This window comes from Dendropsophus ebraccatus, chromosome 3 (assembly GCF_027789765.1).
Source record: "Dendropsophus ebraccatus isolate aDenEbr1 chromosome 3, aDenEbr1.pat, whole genome shotgun sequence".
NCBI lineage: Eukaryota > Metazoa > Chordata > Amphibia > Anura > Hylidae > Dendropsophus > Dendropsophus ebraccatus.
The window spans coordinates 195,818,310-195,843,709 of record NC_091456.1 but is presented as its reverse complement, the minus strand read 5'-3'; the positions used below and the strand labels follow the sequence as shown (position 1 = coordinate 195,843,709).

Below are 25,400 nucleotides of genomic sequence, written 5' to 3'. Positions count from 1 at the left end.
GAAACGTAAAAGATGTGAAAAAGCGCTTTCTCCCTCTGCTTCGGTGGACTGAGATGTTACTACCAACTGTGGTGCTTTGTTTCGAGTGATGGATCAAGTGGGGGTTACATGTGGGAGAAGCCTTTCCCGCTATATGGCAGCTGGAATTAAACTTTGACTACACCGGATCGGCGAGTAGCCGGTACTTAATATGAGTGGCAGTTCTGCCTAGGCCACTGAGGGCCTGCTAAGTGACGTATCTGTTAAAAATTTTATTTACTTCACAATTATTTCGGGGGTGGTGGTGGGGTTATTGCAAGATGTTATATTTTCTGTTATCATCATCATGATGAGTGAGTCTATGGGAGGATCCGGGGGGGAGCTCGGGCTAGTGAGGGGAGAGTATATATGTCTGGCTATCTCCCGTGTGGGGAAAGGCAGTGGTTCCCTATACAGGCGCACGAAAAAAGGGAAGTCCAGAAGATGTTTTACATTGCGAATGTATTATTAGCTGTTGGTTCATTTCTGATGTTGCTTGGGGGGGGAGGGGGTAGTTGGGAGGGTGGGAGTTTGGGTAGGGAGGGGGGTGGTTCTTCTTCTCTTCTCTCGTCCACAATAGATAGCATATATGCCCAGTCGGCTGGCTTGTGTCTGATGCACCGTCCTATGCTGTTATGGTTACCCCCTTTTCGCTGATAGGATGAATATGAAAACAATAACGTGGAATGTGAAGGGACTACGTTCCCCTAACAAACGCATGAAAGTGCTACGTCATCTGAAACGTCTCAATGCGGACTGTGCGATTTTGCAGGAAACGCATTTAGAAGCAACGGATTTCCATAGGATGAATAAGTTATTGGTGGCGCATGTGGTTGGTGCTTCGGCGCAAAATGGCAAGACTGGGGTTTTGCAACTATTGCATAAAAGACTAAACTGCAAAATCGTATCAAGTATGGAGGACTTGGAGGGTAGATACCTAAGAGTCGTATTGGAGAGCCAAATGGGACGTCTCAGTTTATACTGTTGTATGGACCTAATGACGCTAATTCTTCATTTTTTCGCAAGGTTGAGCAGGATATCTTGTCCGACCCTGAACGTGACATTCTGGTGTGTGGCGACCTTAACACTGTACTGAATCCCCTGGAGGATTGGACTAAACGGCAAGACAGGGTAGGACACACATCTTCACATGATTCGGTTCTGCCGGGTTTCCTAGAGGCTACGGGCTTGGTAGACGTGTGGCGTCTGACAAACCAGAATAGACTATTTCCTAGCATCCCCATCTCTGCTACAAAAATCTTCTGATATTCACATTTCTAATATGGTAATTTCTGATCACACCCCACTTGTACTGACTATTACTGACACTTACCCGAAGGGGACGGACATACTATGGTGCTTTCCGGTGTTCTTAGCCGAGGATGACACGTTCACAGCGGTACTTAAAGTGTGGTGGCTAGATTATCAGGCAACCAATAGTCCACACTCCGAGGATCCATTTCTTTACTGGGAGGCAGCTAAGGCGGTTATAAGAGGCCGAATCATAGGGTACGTATACTCCTTGAAGGCAAAGTCTCTGAAACACTTTAGAGAGGCTAGCGAGAAACTTAGACACTCTTATACGGCCTTCATACGAGACCACAAACCCAGCACTAAATCTGCGTGGCTGGCAGCAAAGGAAAATTATGATTTGTGGGCGGATAGAGTGGAGAGGTTCAAAGAACGGGCAACAAAAAACGATTTCTTCAGATTTGGCAATAAAGCCGGATCCCTCTTGGCCAAACTAGCGAGGGGTCGGTATGTCCTCCCTTACGTAAAGGGAGTTCACAATAAGAATAGAATCCTAGTTCAACATCCCAAGGATATAGTAGATGCCTTTAGAGAATTTATACAGACAAGACCCGGTAGATATGTCTAGGGGACGTGCCTTTCTTGATTCCCTATCCCTTCCAGCTCTTTCAGCTGAGGATCTGGAATCACTAAATGCAGCAGTCACAAAGGAGGAAGTAGTAGGGGTCATAAAGTCTCTAGCGAACAAAAAAGCGCCAGGCCCTGACGGCTATTCGGCCGAATTTTATGATACTACCGGAGGAAACGGCGACCTGTTTAGTGGCAGTCCACAATCGCATTATCGAGGGTGGTGATTTCCTACCATCGGGCAACCTAGCGTACATCAGGGTCTTACCAAAGGCGGGTAAGGACAACACACTAACAGAGGCCTACAGGCCAATATCTCTTATAAATGCTGACATTAAAATACTATCTAAACTTCTGGCGAATAGATTGGCCTCCCTTTTACCAATGTTGGTTGGTCCCCACCAGGTGGGATTTGTACAGGGCCGCTCTGCTGTGGCCAACCTGCGTTCAGTGTTAGCGGTGCAAGATTGGATAGCGTGAAACGACTCTCACATCTTGGGTTGTCCAGCGCTGCTAACACTGGACGCAGAAAAGGCATTCGATAATGTCAACTGGCAATGGCTACAGCTGGTGTTGGGGAAAATGGGCATTCGTGGCACCTTTCAGAAATATATCTCGGCAATGTATAAGACACCAGTAGCTAGAGTTCACTTACTGGGTCACTTGTCTGGCTCCTTTCCGCTTTCCAAGGGGACCAAACAAGGGTGTCCATTGTCGCCCTTACTATTCGACTTGGCACTCGAACCTGTAGTGAGATACTTATTATCCTCCAAGATCTATGCTGGTATATCGGTTAGGGGGAAAGAAATTAAAATATCTTGTTTTGCTGATGATCTGCTATTATATCTAGCATCACCACAAGACCACTTAGATGGAGTGTTGGCATTTTTGGGGGACAAAGGCCGATACACGGGTTACAAAATAAATGTGTCAAAAAGCCAGTTAATGTTTCTGAAGGGTGTCCCGGGAGGATTCACTTCACCTGTATCAGTTGAGAAAAAGGCCATAACTTACTTAGGCATCCAACTAGGGAGATTGCCTACGCAACTATATGCCTTGAACTACCCGCCTTTGATATCCAAAATTACGACTGAGTTGTCCCGATGGTCTGATCTGCCACTGTCGCTCATGGGTAGAGCGCACCTCCTAAAGATGGTGAGCTTCGCTCGGCTATTGTATCCTCTACAGACAATTCCCCTCTTATTGAAGCATGTGGATCACATGCGTCTCCAATCTGCCTTCACTCAGTTCCTATGGCGGAAAAAACGCCCCAGAATTGCTTATATGAAGCTGGCTTTACCTAAATACCAAGGGGGTTTGCAATTGCCGCTGTTAAGAGGATACAATCTAGCCGCCCTATTGAGACACGCAAGGGATTGGGTGTTTGGGACGCAGTTCTATTCCAATTTACCTTTGGAACAGGCGTTAGCAGGGACTCATAATTTGGGGGGTCTACTTCATTACAAATACTCTGAACTGCCTTCCCATGTAAAAGCTAGTGTGCTCCTCAAGGACACGGTTCAGGCTTGGAAGTCGGTACGGAAGCTTTATGGTCTCCCTTACTGTCTGTCCAAGTATATGCCCCTATGTAACAATCATCTTTTACCTTCAGGAGGGAACCAATCTTTGCTTTCTCAGTGGCGGGCAAAGGAAGTCATGGTCCTAGGGGATCTCTTACATCAAGCTAATGGCCATTTTCATTCATGGGAGACATTTTCTATTCAATTTGGCTTACCAGCACGACATTTTATGCTGTTTAACCAAATTAAGAGCTACTGCCAGAAACGGGTCAGGAGCCTAGCAGAGGCTGAAACTCCAGGAGTCTTCGATGACATAATGGGCTCTAGCCATATAGCCGCCTCTATATCTTCGCTGTACCCCACACTGAGAAAGCAAATGTTGCGAAAAGAGGAGGAAGGGGTGTTTCGTAAATAGGCCAAAGAATTAGGGGATGACGAACTCCAGGGAAGCATAATAAAAGGGTGGGAGGGGGTACGTAAAGCAATGGTTAATGAACAGTGGCGTGAGATGTTTTTCAAAATTATCCATAAGGCAACCTATGCCTTTGACTTGTCATATACAAATGCTCCTGCACATTATCTAAGATCATGTCCATCTTGCAACGAAGACAGAGCAAACCTCTCGCATGGTCGTGTACGGAGGTGGCGAATGTCTGGAGGGAAGCATTTGAAGGGGGAAGGGTTAGCAAGGGATAACGGGTTAGACATAAAATGTCTTATATTTATATTTTGTTATACAACACCTGTTCATAATCTGTGAAATCCCTGTTTTCAGACTCTCGGGGAGGGAGACAGAAGCCATGCTTTTTCTACTTTATTCTGTTGTGACCTTTGTCTCTATGGCGGAGTTCTAGTTTCCGGGTCACGACTTTGTAAAGTCTCTCTGAAACATTTTCTCATGATTGCATATTATGCTTGTACAATTCCTGTATTGTATATCCTTGTACTCCAATAAAAAGTTGTTGAAAAAAAAGAAAAAAAAAGAAAGCATGTATTGAGTCATTTTAATCATTGTGCAATAAGGAGGTGCATACGGAGAGAGGAACTCAAGCCCTCCCATTCAAACATATAGAAGGCAGGATTCCGTAGTGCGAACGGGCCCTATGTAGTCTACATCATATACAAAAACTTGTTATTTTATTCCAATCTGTTTTTATTTTCTCACTGCAATTTTTATTTATTCAACTATTTGTACATTGTTATGGGGGTGGCCATCTTGTCTGGTCTGTTTTTAACTGCATTTAGTCACATGCTTTGCAGCAAGCCTCATGGACATAGACAACAATAGACAGACTCTGTCCTCTTGAGATGAATGTGAGACATTACTGAATGCGCTCTGTGACCTGTGCAGAGGTCATTCCACAGGGAGCTGCTATTGTCTCCTCTCTCTACTGGAGTCACATGACGCTGCAATGCTGTACAGATCACTTTACTGCAGCCTCCTCTTATCACCACAGACACAACAGGAAATCTCAGCTTAGTTTTATTCATCATTTATACACTACGGGTATGTTCACACTGAGCAAATTGGGCGGAATTTCACCTGCCTCAGTGTCAAACAGTGTCTCTATGGGAGGGCTCAAACGCCTCCGCTCAAAGAATTGACATGTCAATTCATGCTCATTTACTTACAGGATTACACCATTAGGCTAAGAGAGAACCTGAGACAGAGAGCAGAATCCAGACTCTTTTATTAATATCAGATAACAGATATTTGATGGAAATTACAGATATTTTTCAAATATCACATTGTGCTACATATTGGCTTCTTTGTAACTTTTTTTGATGCTAAACAAGATTTGATTTGTACGTAAAACATTTCCCACATTCTGAACATTAATATGGCTTCTACCCTGTGTGAATTTTTAGATGTTTAACAAGGCTTGTTTTGTTAGGAAAACATTTCCCACATTTTAAGCATGAAAATGGCTTGCCCCCTGTGTGAATTCTCACATGTTTAATGAGGTTTGATTTGTCAGAAAAACATTTCCCACATTCTGTACATGAATATGGCTTCTCCCCTGAGTGTGCTCTTTGGTGTTTAATAATACTGGATTGATAATTAAAAGATTTCCCACATTCTGAGCATGAAAATGGCTTCTCCCCTGTGTGAGTTCTCAGATGTTCAACAAGATATGAGTTCTGAGTAAAAGATTTCCCACATTCTGAACATGAAAATGGCTTCTTCCCTGTATGAATTCTTAGATGTTTACCAAGGCTTGATTTCCAAGTAAAACATTTCCTACATATGGGGCATGGAAATAGTTTCTTTCCTTTGTGATTTTTTTGATGTTCAACAAGATTTGATTTACGAGTAAAACATTTCCCACATTCTAAGCATGAAAATGGTTTCTCCCCTGTGTGTGTTCTTTGATGTTTAACAACATAACATTTATGAGAGAAGCGTTTTCCACATTCGGGGCATGGATAAAGCTTTTCACCCATGTGAGTTTTTTGATCTACAACAAGATATGATTTGTGAGTAAAACTTTTTCCAACTTCTGAACATGAAAATGGCTCCTCCCCTGTGTGAGTCTGTTGATGCTCCTCAAGATGAGATTTCTTTCTAAAACATTTCCCAAATTCTGGACATGGAAATGGCCTTTCCCCTGTGTGGATTCTCTGATGTTCAACAAGATTTGCTTTTCCAGTAAAACATTTCCCACAGTGTGAACACGAAAATTGCTGCTTCTTCTTTGGCTGTACAGATTGAAGTGAATCGGTAGATAGTGCTGGTAAAGAAGGATAAAATGATAGATCTTTGCTGTGAGGGTCTGGGGGTATATCTGGGGGAATAGAATGTTCTTCATATGTATCTTGTGTGATCTGACCATCTGCTGTAATATCTGGAGATATCTGATGTCCCTCTGATCTCCGGGGACACTCACCTGCCAAGAAGAATCACATCTTAGTGTTATTATAGTTGATAACCTTGTATTCTGTATAGTAAGTCTGATGCACAACATCCTGAAGAGCAACTATAGGCTGAGAATGAGAGCAGGATATGACATCATGGAACCTTCCCAGCAACCTGACCTCCCTCCCATCTGATGTCATCCGGCCCTCCCTCATCTACAGCTATATATCACCAGCACTGATGTCATCCGGCCCTCCCTCATCCACAGCTATATATCACCAGCACTGATGTCATCCGGCCCTCCCTCATCCACAGCTATATATCACCAGCACTGATGTCATCCGGCCCTCCCTCATCCACAGCTATATATCACCAGCACTGATGTCATCCGGCCCTCCCTCATCCACAGCTATATATCACCAGCACTGATGTCATTCGGCCCTCCCTCATCCACAGCTATATATCACCAGCACTGATGTCATCCGGCCCTCCCTCATCCACAGCTATATATCACCAGCACTGATGTCATCCGGCCCTCCCTTATACACAGCTATATATCACCAGCACTGATGTCATCCTGCACCAGTCTATTTCTCTGTGTTGTGTATCCTGTAGAAGTGTCCTGTGTGCCATAGGTATTGACTTCACTTTGGCCACTAGATGGCTCTAACTGCTTCTGTTACAGCGAACAAAGGCTGAAGGATGGTAAAGGGGTTAAAGGGAACCTGTCACCCCCGTGTCGGGGTGACAGGTTCCCGACCCCCCGCTACAGCCCCGTATACTCACCTGATCCCGCCGGGTCCCGCTTCTGGATCCGGTCGGGTCACGGAGATCTCAGCCGCCGCAGCCCGGCGCGTGCGCTGAGAGATAAGTCCAACGCTCATAGAGAATGACGGAGGGCTGGACTCTCCGTCATTCTCTATGAGCTCCGTGACCCGACCGGATCCAGAAGCGGGACCTGGCGGAATCAGGTGAGTATAGGGGGCTGTAGCGGGTGGTCGGGAGCCTGTCACTCTGGCACGGGGGGTGACAGGTTCCCTTTAACTGCTTATGTGACAGCTCTAAAGGGGTTATCCAGCGCTACAAAAACATGGCCACTTTTCCCCTTACTGTTGTCTCCAGTTCAGGTGTGGTTTGCAATTAAGCTCCATTTACTTCAATGGAACTGAGTTTCAAAACCCCACCCAATCTGGAGACAACAGTAGGGGAAAAGTGGCCATGTTTTTGTAGCGCTGGATAATCCCTTAAGTGTGTGTGAGGAAGTTTACCAGCTGCCTCCCAACCACTGGGCCTATCACAGCTTTGCTAAAGTTTCCCTCCAGTTTTGCCCAATTGAGTATTGAGGTTTATTACCTGCTGATGGGAGGGGCTGCTGATCCTCCAGCATCACATCCTTGTACTGATCCTTGTGTCCTTCTACATACTCCCACTCCTCCATGGAGAAATAGATCGCCACGTCCTGACACCTTATAGGAACCTGACACACACAATGATCACACAGTCATCCCCCCCACCCCTCCAGTGGTGTTACTGTATAATGTCCCAGCATTCCCAGCAGCCACAGTCTCACCTCTCCACTCAGCAGCTCCACCATCTTGTTGGTGACTTCTAGGATCTTCTCTTCCTCCATTTCCTCATGTATCAGGGGCCCCGGGATTGGGCTCAGGGTTCTTCCCCATCCTTCACACCCAGGGGCCCCACAGCGCCCACTAGAGGACTTCTTCACTACTGTGTAATCCTGTGTATGGAGAGACACATTACTATCACTCCATCCATTCCCAGAATCCCTCACCTCCCCAGTCCTATCCATCTGTTATTCCATAGATAAGAATGATGTCATGATGACATCACTCCCAGAATCCCTCACCTCTCCAGTCCTATCCATCTGTTATTCCATAGATAAGAATGATGTCATGATGACATCACTCCCAGAATCCCTCACCTCTCCAGTCCTATCCATCTGTTATTCCATAGATAAGAATGATGTCATGATGACATCACTCCCAGAATCCCTCACCTCTCCAGTCCTATCCATCTGTTATTCCATAGATAAGAATGATGTCATGATGACATCACTCCCAGAATCCCTCACCTCTCCAGTCCTATCCATCTGTTATTCCATAGATAAGAATGATGTCATGATGACATCACTCCCAGAATCCCTCACCTCTCCAGTCCTATCCATCTGTTATTCCATAGATAAGAATGATGTCATGATGACATCACTCCCAGAATCCCTCACCTCTCCAGTCCTATCCATCTGTTATTCCATAGATAAGAATGATGTCATGATGACATCACTCCCAGAATCCCTCACCTCTCCAGTCCTATCCATCTGTTATTCCATAGATAAGAATGATGTCATGATGACATCACTCCCAGAATCCCTCACCTCCCCAGTCCTATCCATCTGTTATTCCATAGATAAGAATGATGTCATGATGACATCACTCCTAGAATCCCTCACCTCCCCAGTCCTATCCATCTGTTATTCCATAGATAAGAATGATGTCATGATGACATCACTCCTAGAATCCCTCACCTCCCCAGTCCTATCCATCTGTTATTCCATAGATAAGAATGATGTCATGATGACATCACTCCCAGAATCCCTCACCTCCCCAGTCCTATCCATCTGTTATTCCATAGATAAGAATGATGTCATGATGACATCACTCCCAGAATCCCTCACCTCCCCAGTAAGCAGGAAGAGTATGTGTAGGGTGAGGGTTATTATCCTCTCCGCCATCTTGTCTCTGTCTTTCTCCATCATTGTCCGATGAACCAGGATAGATAATAGAGAATCCTGTATTTCTGTTATCTGGATAAAAAAGAAGACAAAACAATGGAAATGCTGTACAACTACAGGAGGTTATAAGGAAACCATTGAGGAGATATCAGTATAGATCATGGGTCTCCAAACTGCAGTCCTTCAGCTGTTGCAAAACCACAATTCCCATCATGCCCGGACAGCTAAAGCTTTGGATTCGGCATGATGGGACTTGTAGTTTTGCCACAGCTGGAGGTCCTTAGTGTGACATCCCTGGTGTAGATGATGATAATTGTAAGCAAAAATATATTTTGTGTTCTTATTTTATTATATACTACTGACCTTACAGAAAACGATAGAACAACACGTCTATTACATCTCTGTGTCTGTCCGGTGTGTATATTGTATGTTATACAGCCGTCACCATGGCACAGTGTGGAATATTCTTTTTCCCATAGATTTTGCTCTATTATTTTAGTGACTCGACGTGTTTCCTATTGTAAATCATCCTCAGGGGTCTTGTGGTGGGTAACGGCTGCACCTTCTTCCTGTGCACTTAGCTGTTCAGTCCATGGACCGTTAGGAGCACTGCCCCGCCCACATTGTGCAGATCTGCCCCAAGCTGGCCCGCCCCTTCTAATGATAATCAATGTAGCCGGCTAGATCGGCACTATGGGGACATCCCAGGTCCTCTCACTAACCAGGAAGCGTCCATGACTGCCGGCATCCCATTGCACCTTGGCTATCTTGCCTCTGAAATGCAATAAACCCAACTTATGCTACTTAATTACACACTGACAACTTTTTGTTCTTTATAAATGCGTGGGGGTAGGCCACAGCTTTTTTTAATTTTCTTAGAACTATTTTAAACTTTTAACATATATTTTTATACTGTGAGGATAGGACCTTGCGCTGTCGCCTTCCTGGCGAGGACACCGGAATGCCAGGCCACCGCTCCGGCGGTGGGCATGTCTTAGTTGTTCTGCCGGGTGCCTCGCCGATGCTTCTCCTTCCTCCTCTGCAAGGTCCCCCCCAGCGCCAAGCTGTGACAACAGTATTAAACAGTCAATAAACACATACAAACAAATAAACTTCTTTCACAGAAAAAAACATTAGGGAGGGTGGGTGGGAAAGCTGTTTAACCTCTGCCTGTCACGCTGGTGTGGTGTTCTGCCACTTCCTGCCAGTTACTTTTGTTAGGCTATTTCCCCGCCCCCAGACCGCCCCCAACATGGACCGCCTTCTAGGTGCTTGCTACGCCCCTGTCCCCGTCAGTCACAGTCACCGGCTGCTTAGCCAGCACCAGTGACCCAGACTGCCGGCATCCCATTGCACCTTGGCTATCTTGCCTCTGAAATGCAATAAACCCAACTTATGCTACTTAATTACACACTGACAACTTTTTGTTCTTTATAAATGCGTGGGGGTAGGCCACAGCTTTTTTTAATTTTCTTAGAACTATTTTAAACTTTTAACATATATTTTTATACTGTGAGGATAGGACCTTGCGCTGTCGCCTTCCTGGCGAGGACACCGGAATGCCAGGCCACCGCTCCGGCGGTGGGCATGTCTTAGTTGTTCTGCCGGGTGCCTCGCCGATGCTTCTCCTTCCTCCTCTGCAAGGTCCCCCCCAGCGCCATAGGTGGGCTGTGTACCCCTACACTGCACACCTACCCCCACTAACCAGAGTAAATAGGGCCCTTTCAATGGCATCCTGAAGACCCGAAAGGAAAATATCCAGACCGATATCATTAAGATGTACGCCATCTTGCAACATCAGGCGCCTGTTGTCACCTTCTAGCTGGCGATGGCGTATCGCAATACCCCCTCTAGCCCTGACGAATCTTGAGATTCGAGTATTCAAGATGCGCCGTGCCCTCTCAATAGCCCCGGGGTTCCTGGCACCGTTCCATACAACTCGGGGCACTATCTCCGACCAGACTATAATCGAATCACTAAAGAAGTCGGACATTCTGATTAAATCTGATCTAATCACAGAAATCAGCTCAGCCAAACGTACAGAACAAAGGTCATTGCCACCCGCATGAATTACTAGCACGGCAGGACCATGGACCTGTTTGCCGATGGCAATGACCTCTGATAAAACTCTGAGCCAGCGTAAGCCTCCCACACCCCTCCAGGAGACATCGGCCTGTGAAAAACCTAAACTTAAGCCGCCAGGGCGGCAAGAGGCCCGCTGAGCAGCCCTGTGTATGAAGGAATGCCCGATCAACCAGACAGCAGGACGGCGTTGACCTGAAATACAAAACATGCAATCAGTAAGATAACAAATTCGGCCTTACATAACGTTTGTAGCAGTCAGAGGCCCACCTCCCCAAGCGTCTAACTGACTCCCCAGACATGCCTAGTGCATCCGCTACCGTGGCCGCACCTATTCTAAAGGAATGCGTGCCGTACTCCTTCGGATCAGCCCCAACAGCTACCAAACATTTTTTAAACAAAGATTCAAATTGGTACTTCGTTACTGCGGAACCATCTTCGTGAACCAAAAACTGGGGAAGTGTGGTCTCTGGCTGGGCTGGCCGAATTTTTACATATTCTTCCACTAGGTGTACCGGGCAGTAATCCCCACTTAAACGATTGACAGCTAACCAAGCCCCTGCAGCGTATATATCTGTCTTGGATTTTCTAATGAAGATCTTAATGGAACTGGGGAGGATAACTACATCAGGCAGGCGGAGCCCTGACGGCTTAGTCTTTGATAAGGCTACTAATTCGCTAACCCGCAGGGCCCCAAAGAAAGCTAAACTAAATGCTGCCTGAAAAACGACTACTTCATAGGGGGAAGAACACAACTCTCGCAAACTAACTATTAATTGCTGCAACAAAGAAAAGGAAATGGGTCTACGCTTGTCCCTGTGAACCACTTCTTTCTTCCATCCCCGCAAAACTAATTTTACTGCAAGATCCTTAGTGGAATCTGCGAGACCCCAGAGTCTAAGCATGAACGAAACCCCAGACAGACGTTTTCTTGCCACCATGGCGGATACCCCTGCCCTTCTAAGGTTTGTTAAGTAAGTCCACGTAACCTGTTTACAAACCATGGGATGCGACCAATCCAACCCTGCTGCGCATGCCAACCACTCCTCCCATGCCTTACCGTGACTAGACCACGTAGCGTCTGATAAGGATGATTCCAGCAATGGCCTCAGGTGTTCACCAGCCCCCAAAGAAAAACTGGGCATGGCGCTCCTTCCCGTTGTGCCCGAGGATGCAGCTCCCTGAAACGACTCCACTGAAAACGGGAAAGAGAATCAGCCATAGAATTATTCTCACCTGGGACGTGCTTAGCCCTAAAGACTATGTTATATTGCAAACATCTCAAAACCAAGTGACGCAACAATGCCAAGACTGGTAAGGACGTTGATGTCAAATTATTAATAGCATACACGACACTCAAGTTATCCGTCCAAAAACGAATCCTCCTATTTGCCATTCGTACAGCCCATAACTCCAACGCGACAAGTATCGGAAACAATTCTAGTAGGGTTAAGTTTTTTGTAAAACCTTCAGACTCCCACGAATGCGGCCATGGCTCGGCGGACCATTGGTCCTCAAAAATTGCGCCAAAACCATGGCTACCTGCCGCATCCGTGTATAGTTGCAGGTCTCTGTTATCCAACTCCTTTTCCCTGAAGCACGAAATACCATCGTACTCCTGTAGAAAGGAGCGCCAGGTTCTCAAATCGGCCTTCAGGGAAGCCGTCAGTCTTATGTAATGTGACGGTTGGCGTCCGCCAGCCGTGGCCATGTACAGGCGGCGAGAGAAAACTCGCCCCATTGGCATTATCCTGCAGGCAAAAACCAGAAGGCCCAACAATGACTGCAACTGGCGCAGCCTGACCTTTTTGGCTAAGAGGCATTCGTCTATGGTCGACAGTAATCTTGCTAACTTTTCCGGTGGCAAACCCACCACCATACGTTGCGTATCAATTTGAACGCCCAGGAAGGATAAACATGTTGTTGGGCCTTCTGTTTTTCCCTCAGCAACAGGAACCCCAAACTTATCCATGAAAAACCTAAAAGTATCCATGGCCTGTTGACAAGCTTCCGTGCCGGCCGAACCAACAAACAAAAAGTCGTCGAGATAATGCAACACCGACGAGATGCCCGATTCGTGCTTAACTACCCATTCCAAAAAGGAGGAGAAAATCTCGAAATACCTGCACGAGATCGAGCAACCCATCGGCAGGCACATGTCGACGTAAATCTGCCCATTCAAATGACAACCGAGCAGATGAAAACAATCCTCACGAACCGGGAGAAGGCGGAAGGCAGACTCTATGTCAGACTTACCCAAAAGGGCTCCGGGGCCAACCTGCTCCACCAAACGCAACGCCCTGTCGAAGGAGACATAAGTAACCGCCGCCTCCTCCCGGCTAATACCATCATTAACAGACTCCCCAGGTGGAAAGGACAAGTGCTGGATCAATCTGAATTTGCCTGGCTCCTTCTTTGGGACCAAGCCCAAAGGCGAAAAACGCAAATTGTCCATGGGAGGCTCCAAAAAGGGGCCAGCCATGCGACCCATAGCCACCTCCTTATCCAGCTTGTCCTGTGCCACCTCAAGATTCTCATTAACCGAACGTAAGTTAGTAACAAAACTCAAACTAGAATCCTGAACATGCGGTATGTAAAAACCCTCTGAAAATCCATTAATGAGGAGCTCTGCCTCCTGACTCCTGGGGTATTGCTCTAGCCAGGGGCGCATCTTTACCACGCTCACTGGCGTCCTCGGGTTTCCCACCGCTGCTAGGTTTTGTAACTGCCGTCTTACCTCGTTTGAAACATCGGATTGCAGAATGAGCACCTCCGCAGATGGAGCACTCGTGTTTAAAACGACACGAGGCGAAGAACCTGCAGTGGCCCTCATTGAATAACCAACAGGCCCCAGAACGCTTATTGGCTGCCCCTGAGGGGGTTCCGCTCGAAGCAGCCAATGACTGAAAGGGGGGCCTCTGCTGCGACATCATCAATTGGATCCATACGTCGGTCGCCTTTGTAGCCCATCCGACCTCGGGCTGCAGAGCCAATCGCCTTCTGAACTCCTCGTCGTACCGCCACCATGCAGATCCACCGTGCAATTTATAGGCGGTATGAATAGTGTCCATGTAAACGAAAAGCTCGACAGCCTTGGTAGGGTATCTAGATGTCAGGATACCGGACATCGTAGTGAAGGCCTGAAGCCAGTTAGAAAAAGTCTTGGCCACTTTGGCCTTCTTATCCTCAGATTTGTCAAAACGCTTTTCTTTGTCTACTGTTAAATGGTCGACCGATATCAAAGACCATATGTCTACATATTCATTAGCAATAATTTTTTCCTTAACTTCGTTAGATAGATGTGTCCCCAAGGGGGCCACCCCACAAAAATGTGAATCTTTAAACATCAAACCCGCTGATGTTGCCATCGCAGCCGGCGAAGACTCCGCCGCTGGGGAATGTAAGCAAGCTCCTACAGAAGCCGCTTGATTTTTTGACACCTTATCCAACACTGTACGCAACATGGAAACCACTTCACTTTCCCCACTAGTAACCACCTGTGGTGTATGAGACCATGCCCGAAGGCAAGCCAACTCACCTTCGGAGACACGCAGAGGTGCAGAACCAGGGTTGGAGACAGAAGGCTGCAGAGCCGATGAGGTGGGGGGGGCGAGCATGGATCCTGTATGAGAAGATCGCTCAAGCCGGGACTCCCTGCTACTCCGCCTTGATGACCCACGGCTTCTGACCCTGCGATGAGAACTGTGTCGCACTCTGGACTCTCCAGACGATGAAACAGAGGAAGGTGAGTAACGCCTGTGTCTTGGTGACCTGCGGTAGCGCCTCTTGTGGCGCCTACTTTCTTCATGTTCCCTGCACGCTGACCTGGGACGGTGGGATCCAGAAGCGTGGGAAGTGCGCCTGCGCCGCTTACGGCCGGCAGATTTATAGGACTCAGCTGAAGAAGAGGAGGAGGAGCTGCGGGTGGCATGTCTATCCCTTCTGCTATGCCTGCGCTCCCTACTCTGCGACCTGCTGACAGAGGCAGTGGAAGCTCTAATTGATAGAGCCTCATCAGGGGGAGAATAGGGCTCTACATCAAAGAATTCACTGCTGGAGCTATCCTGTCCTGCAGTTCCTGCTGGGGAACCAGCAGGTGGCGCTGCAGTGCAAGGGACGGGAGGCACGGGAGCTGAGCTAGGTTTTGGCACACGGCCAAACCACCTAGCCAGCCGACCTGGAGGAGGAGGGGGAGGAGAGGGAGCAGGAGGGGGGATCCCCACAGCCGTGGGAAGAACAGAGGGAACCGGAGGGCAGGCAGAGGGGGCACTGGTGGAATGGGAGGAAGCAGCAGCCGCTGTGATCCCTGAATCTAATGGAGAAGCCGACACACACTGCCCTGAGGCAGCTGCAGCTGCTGTTCCCTCACTCTGAGCAAGGCGGGCTCCCCTGGCTGCAGAGGCACGCACCGCCATGGACACTCTCCTATGCCCCTGCTCAGGGGGACCTTGCAAAGGGGCCTTCCTGGACTTTGCAGCCTTTTTACCTGTGCTGCGTCTCCCACCAGCCGGGGGAGACGGACTCAGTCGGGCGGGAGCGCGGGCCGTCCGTTGCGGCCGTGTGGATTGGGGAACCGTCGGGTCAGCAGGCAGGGAGACTGAGCTGACCAGGGGAGCAAGCCATGCAACCCCTTCCAGCCGAATCCGTTCCTGGAGACGGGCCAGGACATTGTCATCAGCCATGACAGGAGGTAAGCCAGACAAAAAGCTGTTTAACCTCTGCCTGTCACGCTGGTGTGGTGTTCTGCCACTTCCTGCCAGTTACTTTTGTTAGGCTATTTCCCCGCCCCCAGACCGCCCCCAACATGGACCGCCTTCTAGGTGCTTGCTACGCCCCTGTCCCCGTCAGTCACAGTCACCGGCTGCTTAGCCAGCACCAGTGACCCAGTATGGGAGCTGCAGTATACAGGCACCAGCGCTGCAGCCAGGGAGGTAAGTGCATGTTATTTCTTTCATCCTCCCCGTCACTTTGGAAAAAAGGCCAGGAATTGGTTCCTGAAGGGGTTAATAATCCTAATGGCGTCCAGCATGTCCGTACCTCCACATACACACACACTATATTATATATATATATATATATATATATATATATATATATATACACAGCCCGGCATACCATTATATATATACTGTACCTCCAGCTGCAGAGCTGTACAGGAGCCGTGTGCTTCCCCTGTGCTTCCAGGACCTGCCATGATGTCACAGTCATGTGATCAGTCTCATGGAGGAGGAGTCACATGATCAGGGGCTGCAGCTCAGTGTATGCAGAACTCTGCTGTGCTGGATGAGCTGAAGTGATGTGTATGCAGCAGAGCTGTGTGTGTGTGATGTGTGTGGAGCAGAGCTGTGTATGTGTGTTATATATGCCTGCAGCAGAGCCCTGTGTGTAATGTACATGTAGCTGAGCTGTATATATGTGTAATGTACATGTAGCTGAGCTGTATATGTGTAATGTACATGTAGCTGAGCTGTATATGTGTAATGTACATGTAGCTGAGCTGTATATGTGTAATGTACATGTAGCTGAGCTGTATATGTGTGTAATGTACATGTAGCTGAGCTGTATATATGTAATGTACATGTAGCTGAGCTGTATGTGTGTAATGTACATGTAGCTGAGCTGTATGTGTGTAATGTACATGTAGCTGAGCTGTATATATGTGTGTGTAATGTACATGTAGCTGAGCTGTATATGTGTGTAATGTACATGTAGCTGAGCTGTATATATGTAATGTACATGTAGCTGAGCTGTATATATGTGTAATGTACATGTAGCTGAGCTGTATGTGTGTAATGTACATGTAGCTGAGCTGTATATGTGTAATGTACATGTAGCTGAGCTGTATGTGTGTAATGTACATGTAGCTGAGTTGTATATGTGTAATGTACATGTAGCTGAGCTGTATGTGTGTAATGTACATGTAGCTGAGCTGTATGTGTGTAATGTACATGTAGCTGAGCTGTATATATGTAATGTACATGTAGCTGAGCTGTATGTGTGTAATGTACATGTAGCTGAGCTGTATATGTGTGTAATGTACATGTAGCTGAGCTGTATATGTGTAATGTACATGTAGCTGAGCTGTATATGTGTGTAATGTACATGTAGCTGAGCTGTATATGTGTGTAATGTACATGTAGCTGAGCTGTATATGTGTAATGTACATGTAGCTGAGCTGTATGTGTGTAATGTACATGTAGCTGAGCTGTATGTGTGTAATGTACATGTAGCTGAGCTGTATATATGTGTGTGTAATGTACATGTAGCTGAGCTGTATATGTGTGTAATGTACATGTAGCTGAGCTGTATATATGTAATGTACATGTAGCTGAGCTGTATATATGTGTAATGTACATGTAGCTGAGCTGTATGTGTGTAATGTACATGTAGCTGAGCTGTATATGTGTAATGTACATGTAGCTGAGCTGTATGTGTGTAATGTACATGTAGCTGAGTTGTATATGTGTAATGTACATGTAGCTGAGCTGTATGTGTGTAATGTACATGTAGCTGAGCTGTATGTGTGTAATGTACATGTAGCTGAGCTGTATGTGTGTAATGTACATGTAGCTGAGCTGTATATGTGTAATGTACATGTAGCTGAGCTGTATGTGTGTAATGCACATGTAGCTGAGCTGTATATGTGTAATGTACATGTAGCTGAGCTGTATATGTGTAATGTACATGTAGCTGAGCTGTATATGTGTGTGTAATGTACATGTAGCTGAGCTGTATATGTGTGTAATGTACATGTAGCTGAGCTGTATATATGTGTAATGTACATGTAGCTGAGCTGTATGTGTGTAATGTACATGTAGCTGAGCTGTATATGTGTGTAATGTACATGTAGCTGAGCTGTATATGTGTAATGTACATGTAGCTGAGCTGTATATGTGTAATGTACATGTAGCTGAGCTGTATATATGTGTAATGTACATGTAGCTGAGCTGTATGTGTGTAATGTACATGTAGCTGAGCTGTATATGTGTGTAATGTACATGTAGCTGAGCTGTATATGTGTGTAATGTACATGTAGCTGAGCTGTATGTGTGTGTAATGTACATGTAGCTGAGCTGTATGTGTGTAATGTACATGTAGCTGAGCTGTATATGTGTGTAATGTACATGTAGCTGAGCTGTATGTGTGTAATGTACATGTAGCTGAGCTGTATGTGTGTAATGTACATGTAGCTGAGCTGTATGTGTGTAATGCACATGTAGCTGAGCTGTATATGTGTAATGCACATGTAGCTGAGCTGTATATGTGTAATGTACATGTAGCTGAGCTGTATATGTGTGTAATGTACATGTAGCTGAGCTGTATGTGTGTGTAATGTACATGTAGCTGAGCTGTATGTGTGTAATGTACATGTAGCTGAGCTGTATGTGTGTAATGTACATGTAGCTGAGCTGTATATGTGTGTAATGTACATGTAGCTGAGCTGTATATGTGTGTAATGTACATGTAGCTGAGCTGTATATGTGTAATGTACATGTAGCTGAGCTGTATATGTGTGTAATGTACATGTAGCTGAGCTGTATATGTGTAATGTACATGTAGCTGAGCTGTATATGTGTAATGTACATGTAGCTGAGCTGTATATGTGTAATGTACATGTAGCTGAGCTGTATGTGTGTAATGTACATGTAGCTGAGCTGTATGTGTGTAATGTACATGTAGCTGAGCTGTATATGTGTAATGTACATGTAGCTGAGCTGTATATATGTGTAATGTACATGTAGCTGAGCTGTATGTGTGTAATGTACATGTAGCTGAGCTGTATGTGTGTGTAATGTACATGTAGCTGAGCTGTATGTGTGTAATGTACATGTAGCTGATCTGTATATGTGTGTAATGTACATGTAGCTGAGCTGTATGTGTGTAATGTACATGTAGCTGAGCTGTATGTGTGTAATGTACATGTAGCTGAGCTGTATATGTGTGTGTAATGTAAATGTAGCTGAGCTGTATATATGTGTGTAATGTACATGTAGCTGAGCTGTATGTGTGTAATGTACATGTAGCTGAGCTGTATGTGTGTAATGTACATGTAGCAGAGCTGTATATGTGTGTGTAATGTAAATGTAGCTGAGCTGTATATATGTAATGTACATGTAGCTGAGCTGTATATGTGTGTGTAATGTAAATGTAGCTGAGCTGTATATGTGTAATGTACATGTAGCAGAGCTGTATATGTGTAATGTACATGTAGCTGAGCTGTATATGTGTAATGTACATGTAGCTGAGCTGTATATGTGTGTAATGTACATGTAGCTGAGCTGTATATATGTAATGTACATGTAGCTGAGCTGTATGTGTGTAATATACATGTAGCTGAGCTGTATGTGTGTAATGTACATGTAGCTGAGCTGTATATGTGTGTAATGTACATGTAGCTGAGCTGTATATATGTGTAATGTACATGTAGCTGAGCTGTATGTGTGTAATGTACATGTAGCTGAGCTGTATGTGTGTAATGTACGTGTAGCTGAGCTGTATATGTGTAATGTACATGTAGCTGAGCTGTATATATGTGTAATGTACATGTAGCTGAGCTGTATATGTGTAATGTACATGTAGCTGAGCTGTATATGTGTAATGTATATGTAGCTGAGCTGTATGTGTGTGTAATGTACATGTAGCTGAGCTGTATATATGTGTAATGTACATGTAGCTGAGCTGTATATATGTGTAATGTACATGTAGCTGAGCTGTATATATGTGTAATGTACATGTAGCTGAGCTGTATGTGTGTAATGTACATGTAGCTGAGCTGTATATATGTGTAATGTACATCTAGCTGAGCTGTATGTGTGTAATGTACATGTAGCTGAGCTGTATGTGTGTAATGTACATGTAGCTGAGCTGTATATGTGTAATGTACAGCTGTGTCCTTGTTGGTCTTGGACCAGGGGCGTAGCTAGGGGTTCAGCCTAGGGGGGGCGAGTGAGTCTGAGTGGGCCCCCAACCAAGGTTACCCATAGGAAACCTCAGCAGGTGACAAGGATTTCTGAATAATAAAGGGAATATTGTTCTACTAAAGTGAATGGAGCCAAGTTGTGATACCACACACAACCTAAGAGCAGGGGTGGCGCTGTTTTTGGAAGAAAACAATTATGCTGTTTTTCTTTTAATTCTGGAGAACCCTTTTAACCAGATTATCTTTGCCTAAAAATAATAGTGGTATAGGTAATAAGCTTTTAGACATCTATCTATCTATCTATCTATCTATCTATCTATCTATCTATCTATCTATCTCCTATCTATCTATCTCCTATCTATCTATCTATCTATCTCCTATCTATCTATCTCCTATCTATCTCCTATCTATCTCCTATCTATCTATCTATCTATCTATCTATCTATCTATCTATCTCCTATCTATCTATCTCCTATCTATTAATCTATCTATCTATCTATCTATCTCCTATCTATCTCCTATCTATCTATCTCCTATCTATCTATCTATCTATCTATCTATCTCCTATCTATCTCCTATCTATCTATCTATCTCCTATCTATCTATCTATCTATCTATCTATCTATCTATCTCCTATCTATCTATCTATCTATCTATCTCCTATCTATCTATCTATCTATCTATCTATCTATCTATCTATCTCCTATCTATTATCTATCTATCTATCTATCTATCTATCTATCTATCTATCTATCTATCTATCTCCTATCTATCTCCTATCTATCTATCTATCTATCTATCTATCTCCTGTCTCCTATCTATCTATCTATCTATCTATCTATCTATCTCCTGTCTGTCTATCTATCTATCCATCTATCTCTTGTCTGTCTGTCTATCTGTCTATCTATCTATATATCACTCCATCTGTCTGTCTGTCTACCTCTCTGTTTGTCTATCTATCTCCTATCTATCATCTATCTATCTCCTGTCTGTCTGTCTGTATGTATGTCTTTCTGTCTATCTATCTATCCATCATACTGAGTACAAATGCTGGAAAAGCTGGGTGACCTCCATTATACTGACTACAGGATACTGGAAAAGCTGGGTGACCTCCATTATACTGACTACAGGATACTGGAAAAGCTGGGTGACCTCCATTACACTGACTACAGGATACTGGGAAAGCTGGGTGACCTCCATTATACTGACTACAGGATACTGGAAAAGCTGGGTGACCTCCATTACACTGACTACAGGATACTGGAAAGGCTGGGTGACCTCCATTATACTGACTACAGGATACTGGAAAAGCTGGGTGACCTCCATTATACTGACTACAGGATACTGGAAAAGCTGGGTGACCTCCATTACACTGACTACAGGATACTGGGAAAGCTGGGTGACCTCCATTATACTGACTACAGGATACTGGGAAAGCTGGGTGACCTCCATTATACTGACTACAGGATACTGGGAAAGCTGGGTGACCTCCATTATACTGAATAGAAGATTCTGGAAAGCTGTGTGACCTCCATCATACTGAGTACAAGATGGTCCCACCAGAGCTGTGTATATATATATATATATATATATATGGCTCCTCCTGATTATTTGGTCATATATATACTGTATATAGCTGCTGTGTCTGGTCAGTGGTGTGGGTGGGTGGTTGTGTGTCTGTGTCTGTCTGTGTGTTGTCACTCCTCTCACAGTACCTGACACCTTCCAGCGCTCAGCAGCCTCACTTACTGTCAGAGCTGCTGCTGGATGACTTCAGTCCCTCTCTGGCAGCCATGGACGGCAGGATCCCTCCAGCTGCTGGTCCCTCCCCACACATGTCTGTAGTGGCCGGGGCCTCCAAGAAGCCAACAGCACCTGGCAATAGCGGGCCCCCTCAGCTGTCGGATGCCGTGCCCGGCCAGGGCTGGATGTTTTTCCTGCTTCTTCCTCACACGCTGCTGCTTCTCCCCTCCCCCTCACTGTCCTACAGAGTGTGGTATGAGGGGGAGGGGCCAGCAGCAGCTTGTGAGGAAGAAGCAGGGAGAAGATCCAGCCCTGGCCGGGCACGGCATCCGACAGCTGAGGGGGCCCGCTATTGCCAGGTGCTGTTGGCTTCTTGGGGGCCCCGGCCAGGACAGACATGTGTTAAGGTTGTCTGCAAAAGCAATAGCTTTTGCAGACAGCATTAACTGTCTGAGACCTTAGTGGGCCGCTGCCTGAGTGGGCCCGGGGGCGACCGCCCTCTTTGCCCCCGCCTATTTTCGCTACTGTCTTGGACCCCTTCTAGTCCCTCTAACTACAATAGCCCAGCTACTTGCACGGTTCCTCTGATTTATTTCGCCCCCCTCAGTGAGCAGACTGTCCATCCCAATCTGGTCAGTTGCCCTCGGTGTTGCCACATGCTTCTTTTAGACAAAGTGATATTTTGTTTTTGCTGGTTAATGATAAACGGTTGCAAAGAAGTGTTTTTGGGACGGACCTGGAATCATTCCCTGTAATACACAGAGCGATAGTCGTTCGTTATGATCATTACTATGGATGTGGACATACAACAGACTATTAGCGAACGATTAACAATGATTTTATGGTCGGCTCAAAAGAGACGATCGACGACACACAAATGATTTTTGGATCGTTGCCTTTTATCTAAATTCAAATAATATGATTTTTTAAAAATTCTGAATTTATTAAAATTTTTCAAATAAGAAAGAAAGCCGACAACAAGCTCCTATTCGGGGCGGACCACGACACAGTAATAACATGTGACATAGAACAAAATCATACTCATCCGCGGTGGACTGATGGAGAATCATGAAACGGATTAGAGCCCAAACCTACAGGAAATTAAGGGGAAGAGAGAAAAAAGGAGGAGGAGGGGAGGGGGGATAGGAGGAGTTACCACATGACTGAGACAGAATTGTTTTGTACACACTCGTATCTGTGAACTCGTCCCAGTAGAACCAAGTTCGGAAAAAGCGGGAGGCGCGATCGTACAATTGTGCTGTGATCAACCTTACGTATCCACATAGAGATACTGGAAGGATCCGGGTTTCTCCACAAAGCCAGGATACATGCTCCGGTAGCGTTGATCAAGTGGCGGAGGACAGAATGGCAGTATGTGTAGAGGGGGAATGTAACAATTTTTTTCACGATAGTTGTACCATGTAATAGTGCCCTAACGTGAGCTTCTAGGTGGGCAACGTGCTCACACTCACATCTGCCACAGCTCTATCCATCCCGGAACTCCTGCTCTAGTCCTGCATACATGTGGCAAACTGTACAGGAAACTGGGGCTAAAACTAAGCTGAGACTTCCTGTTGAGTCTGTGGTGATAAGAGGAGGCTGCAGTAAAGTGATCTGTTCAGCATTGCAGCGCCGTGTGACACCAGTAGATAGAGGAGACAATAGCAGCTCCCTGTGGAATGACCTTTTCACAGGTCATAGAGCCTTCAGCAATGTTTCACATCCATCTCAAGGGGACAGAGTCTGTCTATTGTCGTCTATATCCATGAGGCTTGCTGTAAAGCATGTCACTAAACGCTGTTAAAGGGAACCAGTCACGCTGAAAATCCATCTTAAGATAAGGAAACGTGCTGGCACATCACCCAGCACGTTTCCCAAACATCCCCCTGTAACCTTCGTGCCCCCCTCATCAGTCAGTTATCTTACTTTGAAGAAGTCCCGCGCTGTATGTGAATTTCTGGCAAGTAGTCACGGTGGGCGGATTTAGTGTTGGTGGGCAGAATCAGTCACAGGTCCTGGGTGTCTGTAATGGCTGTAATCACGCCCAGAGGGGCGTGATTGAGAGGTCTGCCTTCCATCCACGTGACCCGGTGGCTTGCGTTTCGCCTCGGCGGCGCGCTGACTTCTTCCGGAGTCCGCGCATGCTTAGTACGTCGGCATTGTCTTCCGCCGTACTGCGCATGCACGGACTCCGGAAGACGTCGGCGCTGCGTGCCTAATTGGTCTTACTCGACATGACCCCATCCAGTATTTTGAGCCGTCTCCTGTTTTTCTAGCTGCCATCAGTTGTGACTTACAATTTTTCTAAAAGCTGCTCTATATTCAAGATGGCGCCGGCCGGGAAACTACATTTCCCATCACGCATTGCACCTCAGAGCCAACTGCCAAGTATCCTCCTCATCTTGTAGTAAATACCATCTCCAGTTCCATCGGAGCACGTCAAACAGCACCTGCCGAGCTGTGCAGGTTCCCACTATACTTCGCTGTCCATAAGAAGGCGCTATCATTCAGGGCCACCTACACAGCAGCGGTCCACCCCATCACAAAGCCTTGCTGAATCAAGAAACCCAAGGAAAACATAACCCAGAAGACAAGAGACAAGGGCAAAAAGGAATATATCAGCGTCTGAAGGAACGAGATAAGAGTATCCCAGAAACTGACCATATACCAGAGCTTACAGAGTACAGACTGACCATATACCAGAGCCTACAGAGTACAGACTGACCATATACTAGAGCTTACAGAGTACAGACTGACCATATACCAGAACCTACAGAGTACAGACTGACCATATACCAGAGCCTACAGAGTACGGACTGGCACCATATCTGGAGAAACTGCCCTACTTCAGAGACCGGAAGATCCTGAGACGCTACAGGCTGAGCTCCCACAATCCGGCTATCGAATCTGGGCGTCAGCGATAGACGTAAAAGCCCAGGGAGAGCAGACTGTGCCAGCAGTGGGACCAGGAGGCTGTGGAGGATGAGGCCCACTTCCTGCTTCGGTGCCCGTCAGTAGTGAGGGGCAGTCACTATAGGAGACAGGAGGATATCTTCTACTATGTTAGAGAGAGACTGCCCGTCCTGACAGGGAGAGCGAGACCACAGCGGCTATAGCGGCACAATATATTACTGCCTGCCATAGACTTAGAGGAGCGTGATATGCCATGGACTCCAATTCCCCAACACCAGAATAGATCATATATCCATCTCCTATATATTTATCAACTATCTATCTATCTATCTATCTATCTATCTATCTATCTATGCAGAGAATCCACAGCACTCCAGTGTAGTGAAAAAGCTCAATAAGCTGTGTTTATTCAGTCAATTCATAGTGCAACACTCCAAACGCACCGTTTCAGTGACTCTCTGTCACCATTTTCAAGCGCTTGAAAATGGTGACAGAGAGTCACTGAAACGGTGAGTTTGGAGTGTTGCACTATGAATTGACTGAATAAATACAACTTATTGAGCTTTTTCACTACACTGGAGTGCTGTGGATTCTCTGCATATATACTCACTACGATCTTTGGTCTGGATCAAGATCCGCTGGCACCACCAATACCACATTAAAGCAGTGCTGCTTCTTCTCTTTTGCTATCTATCTATCTATCTATCTATCTATCTACAT

At 45.9% G+C, this 25,400-nt stretch overlaps 3 protein-coding genes across 4 annotated transcripts in view; 1 reads left to right on the top strand and 2 right to left on the bottom strand.

Annotated features, from left to right (window-relative positions):
* Window positions 1–25,400, top strand: part of LOC138786760 (zinc finger protein 84-like) — a 790,489-nt gene that overhangs the window by 51,921 nt on the left and 713,168 nt on the right. The gene's annotated exons all lie outside the window — the stretch shown is intronic.
* Window positions 5,091–6,327, bottom strand: LOC138786824 (gastrula zinc finger protein XlCGF57.1-like). Its single transcript, XM_069963890.1, has one exon. The coding sequence runs from the start codon at window positions 5,859–5,861 to the stop codon at window positions 5,265–5,267; it is 597 nt and encodes a 198-aa protein (XP_069819991.1). The 5' UTR covers window positions 5,862–6,327; the 3' UTR covers window positions 5,091–5,264.
* On the bottom strand, window positions 9,846–15,969 carry LOC138786717 (serine/arginine repetitive matrix protein 1-like). Of its 2 annotated transcripts, XM_069963723.1 has the most exons (3): window positions 14,643–15,969; window positions 12,165–12,299; window positions 9,846–11,299 (listed from the first exon to the last, which is right to left on the bottom strand). In XM_069963723.1, the coding sequence occupies exons 1-3, from the start codon at window positions 15,784–15,786 to the stop codon at window positions 10,701–10,703; spliced, it is 1,878 nt and encodes a 625-aa protein (XP_069819824.1). In that variant the 5' UTR covers window positions 15,787–15,969; the 3' UTR covers window positions 9,846–10,700. The 2 variants fall into 2 exon arrangements, with proteins under 2 accessions (XP_069819824.1, XP_069819822.1); XM_069963721.1 differs by having other exon boundaries at window positions 11,206–12,299; window positions 14,643–15,968.

Excerpts from the sequence above, each read along its gene's own strand:
- LOC138786824 (XM_069963890.1), bottom strand. The coding sequence starts at position 5,861 with ATGGGTGAAAAGCTTTATCCATGCCCCGAATGTGGAAAACGCTTCTCT.
- LOC138786717 (XM_069963721.1), bottom strand. The coding sequence starts at position 15,786 with ATGGCTGATGACAATGTCCTGGCCCGTCTCCAGGAACGGATTCGGCTG. Across the intron at positions 12,300-14,642 it reads ACCTCTGCGTGTCTCCGAAG|TGGAGTCGTTTCAGGGAGCT; the intron begins GTGAGTTGGCTT and ends TCCCGTTTTCAG.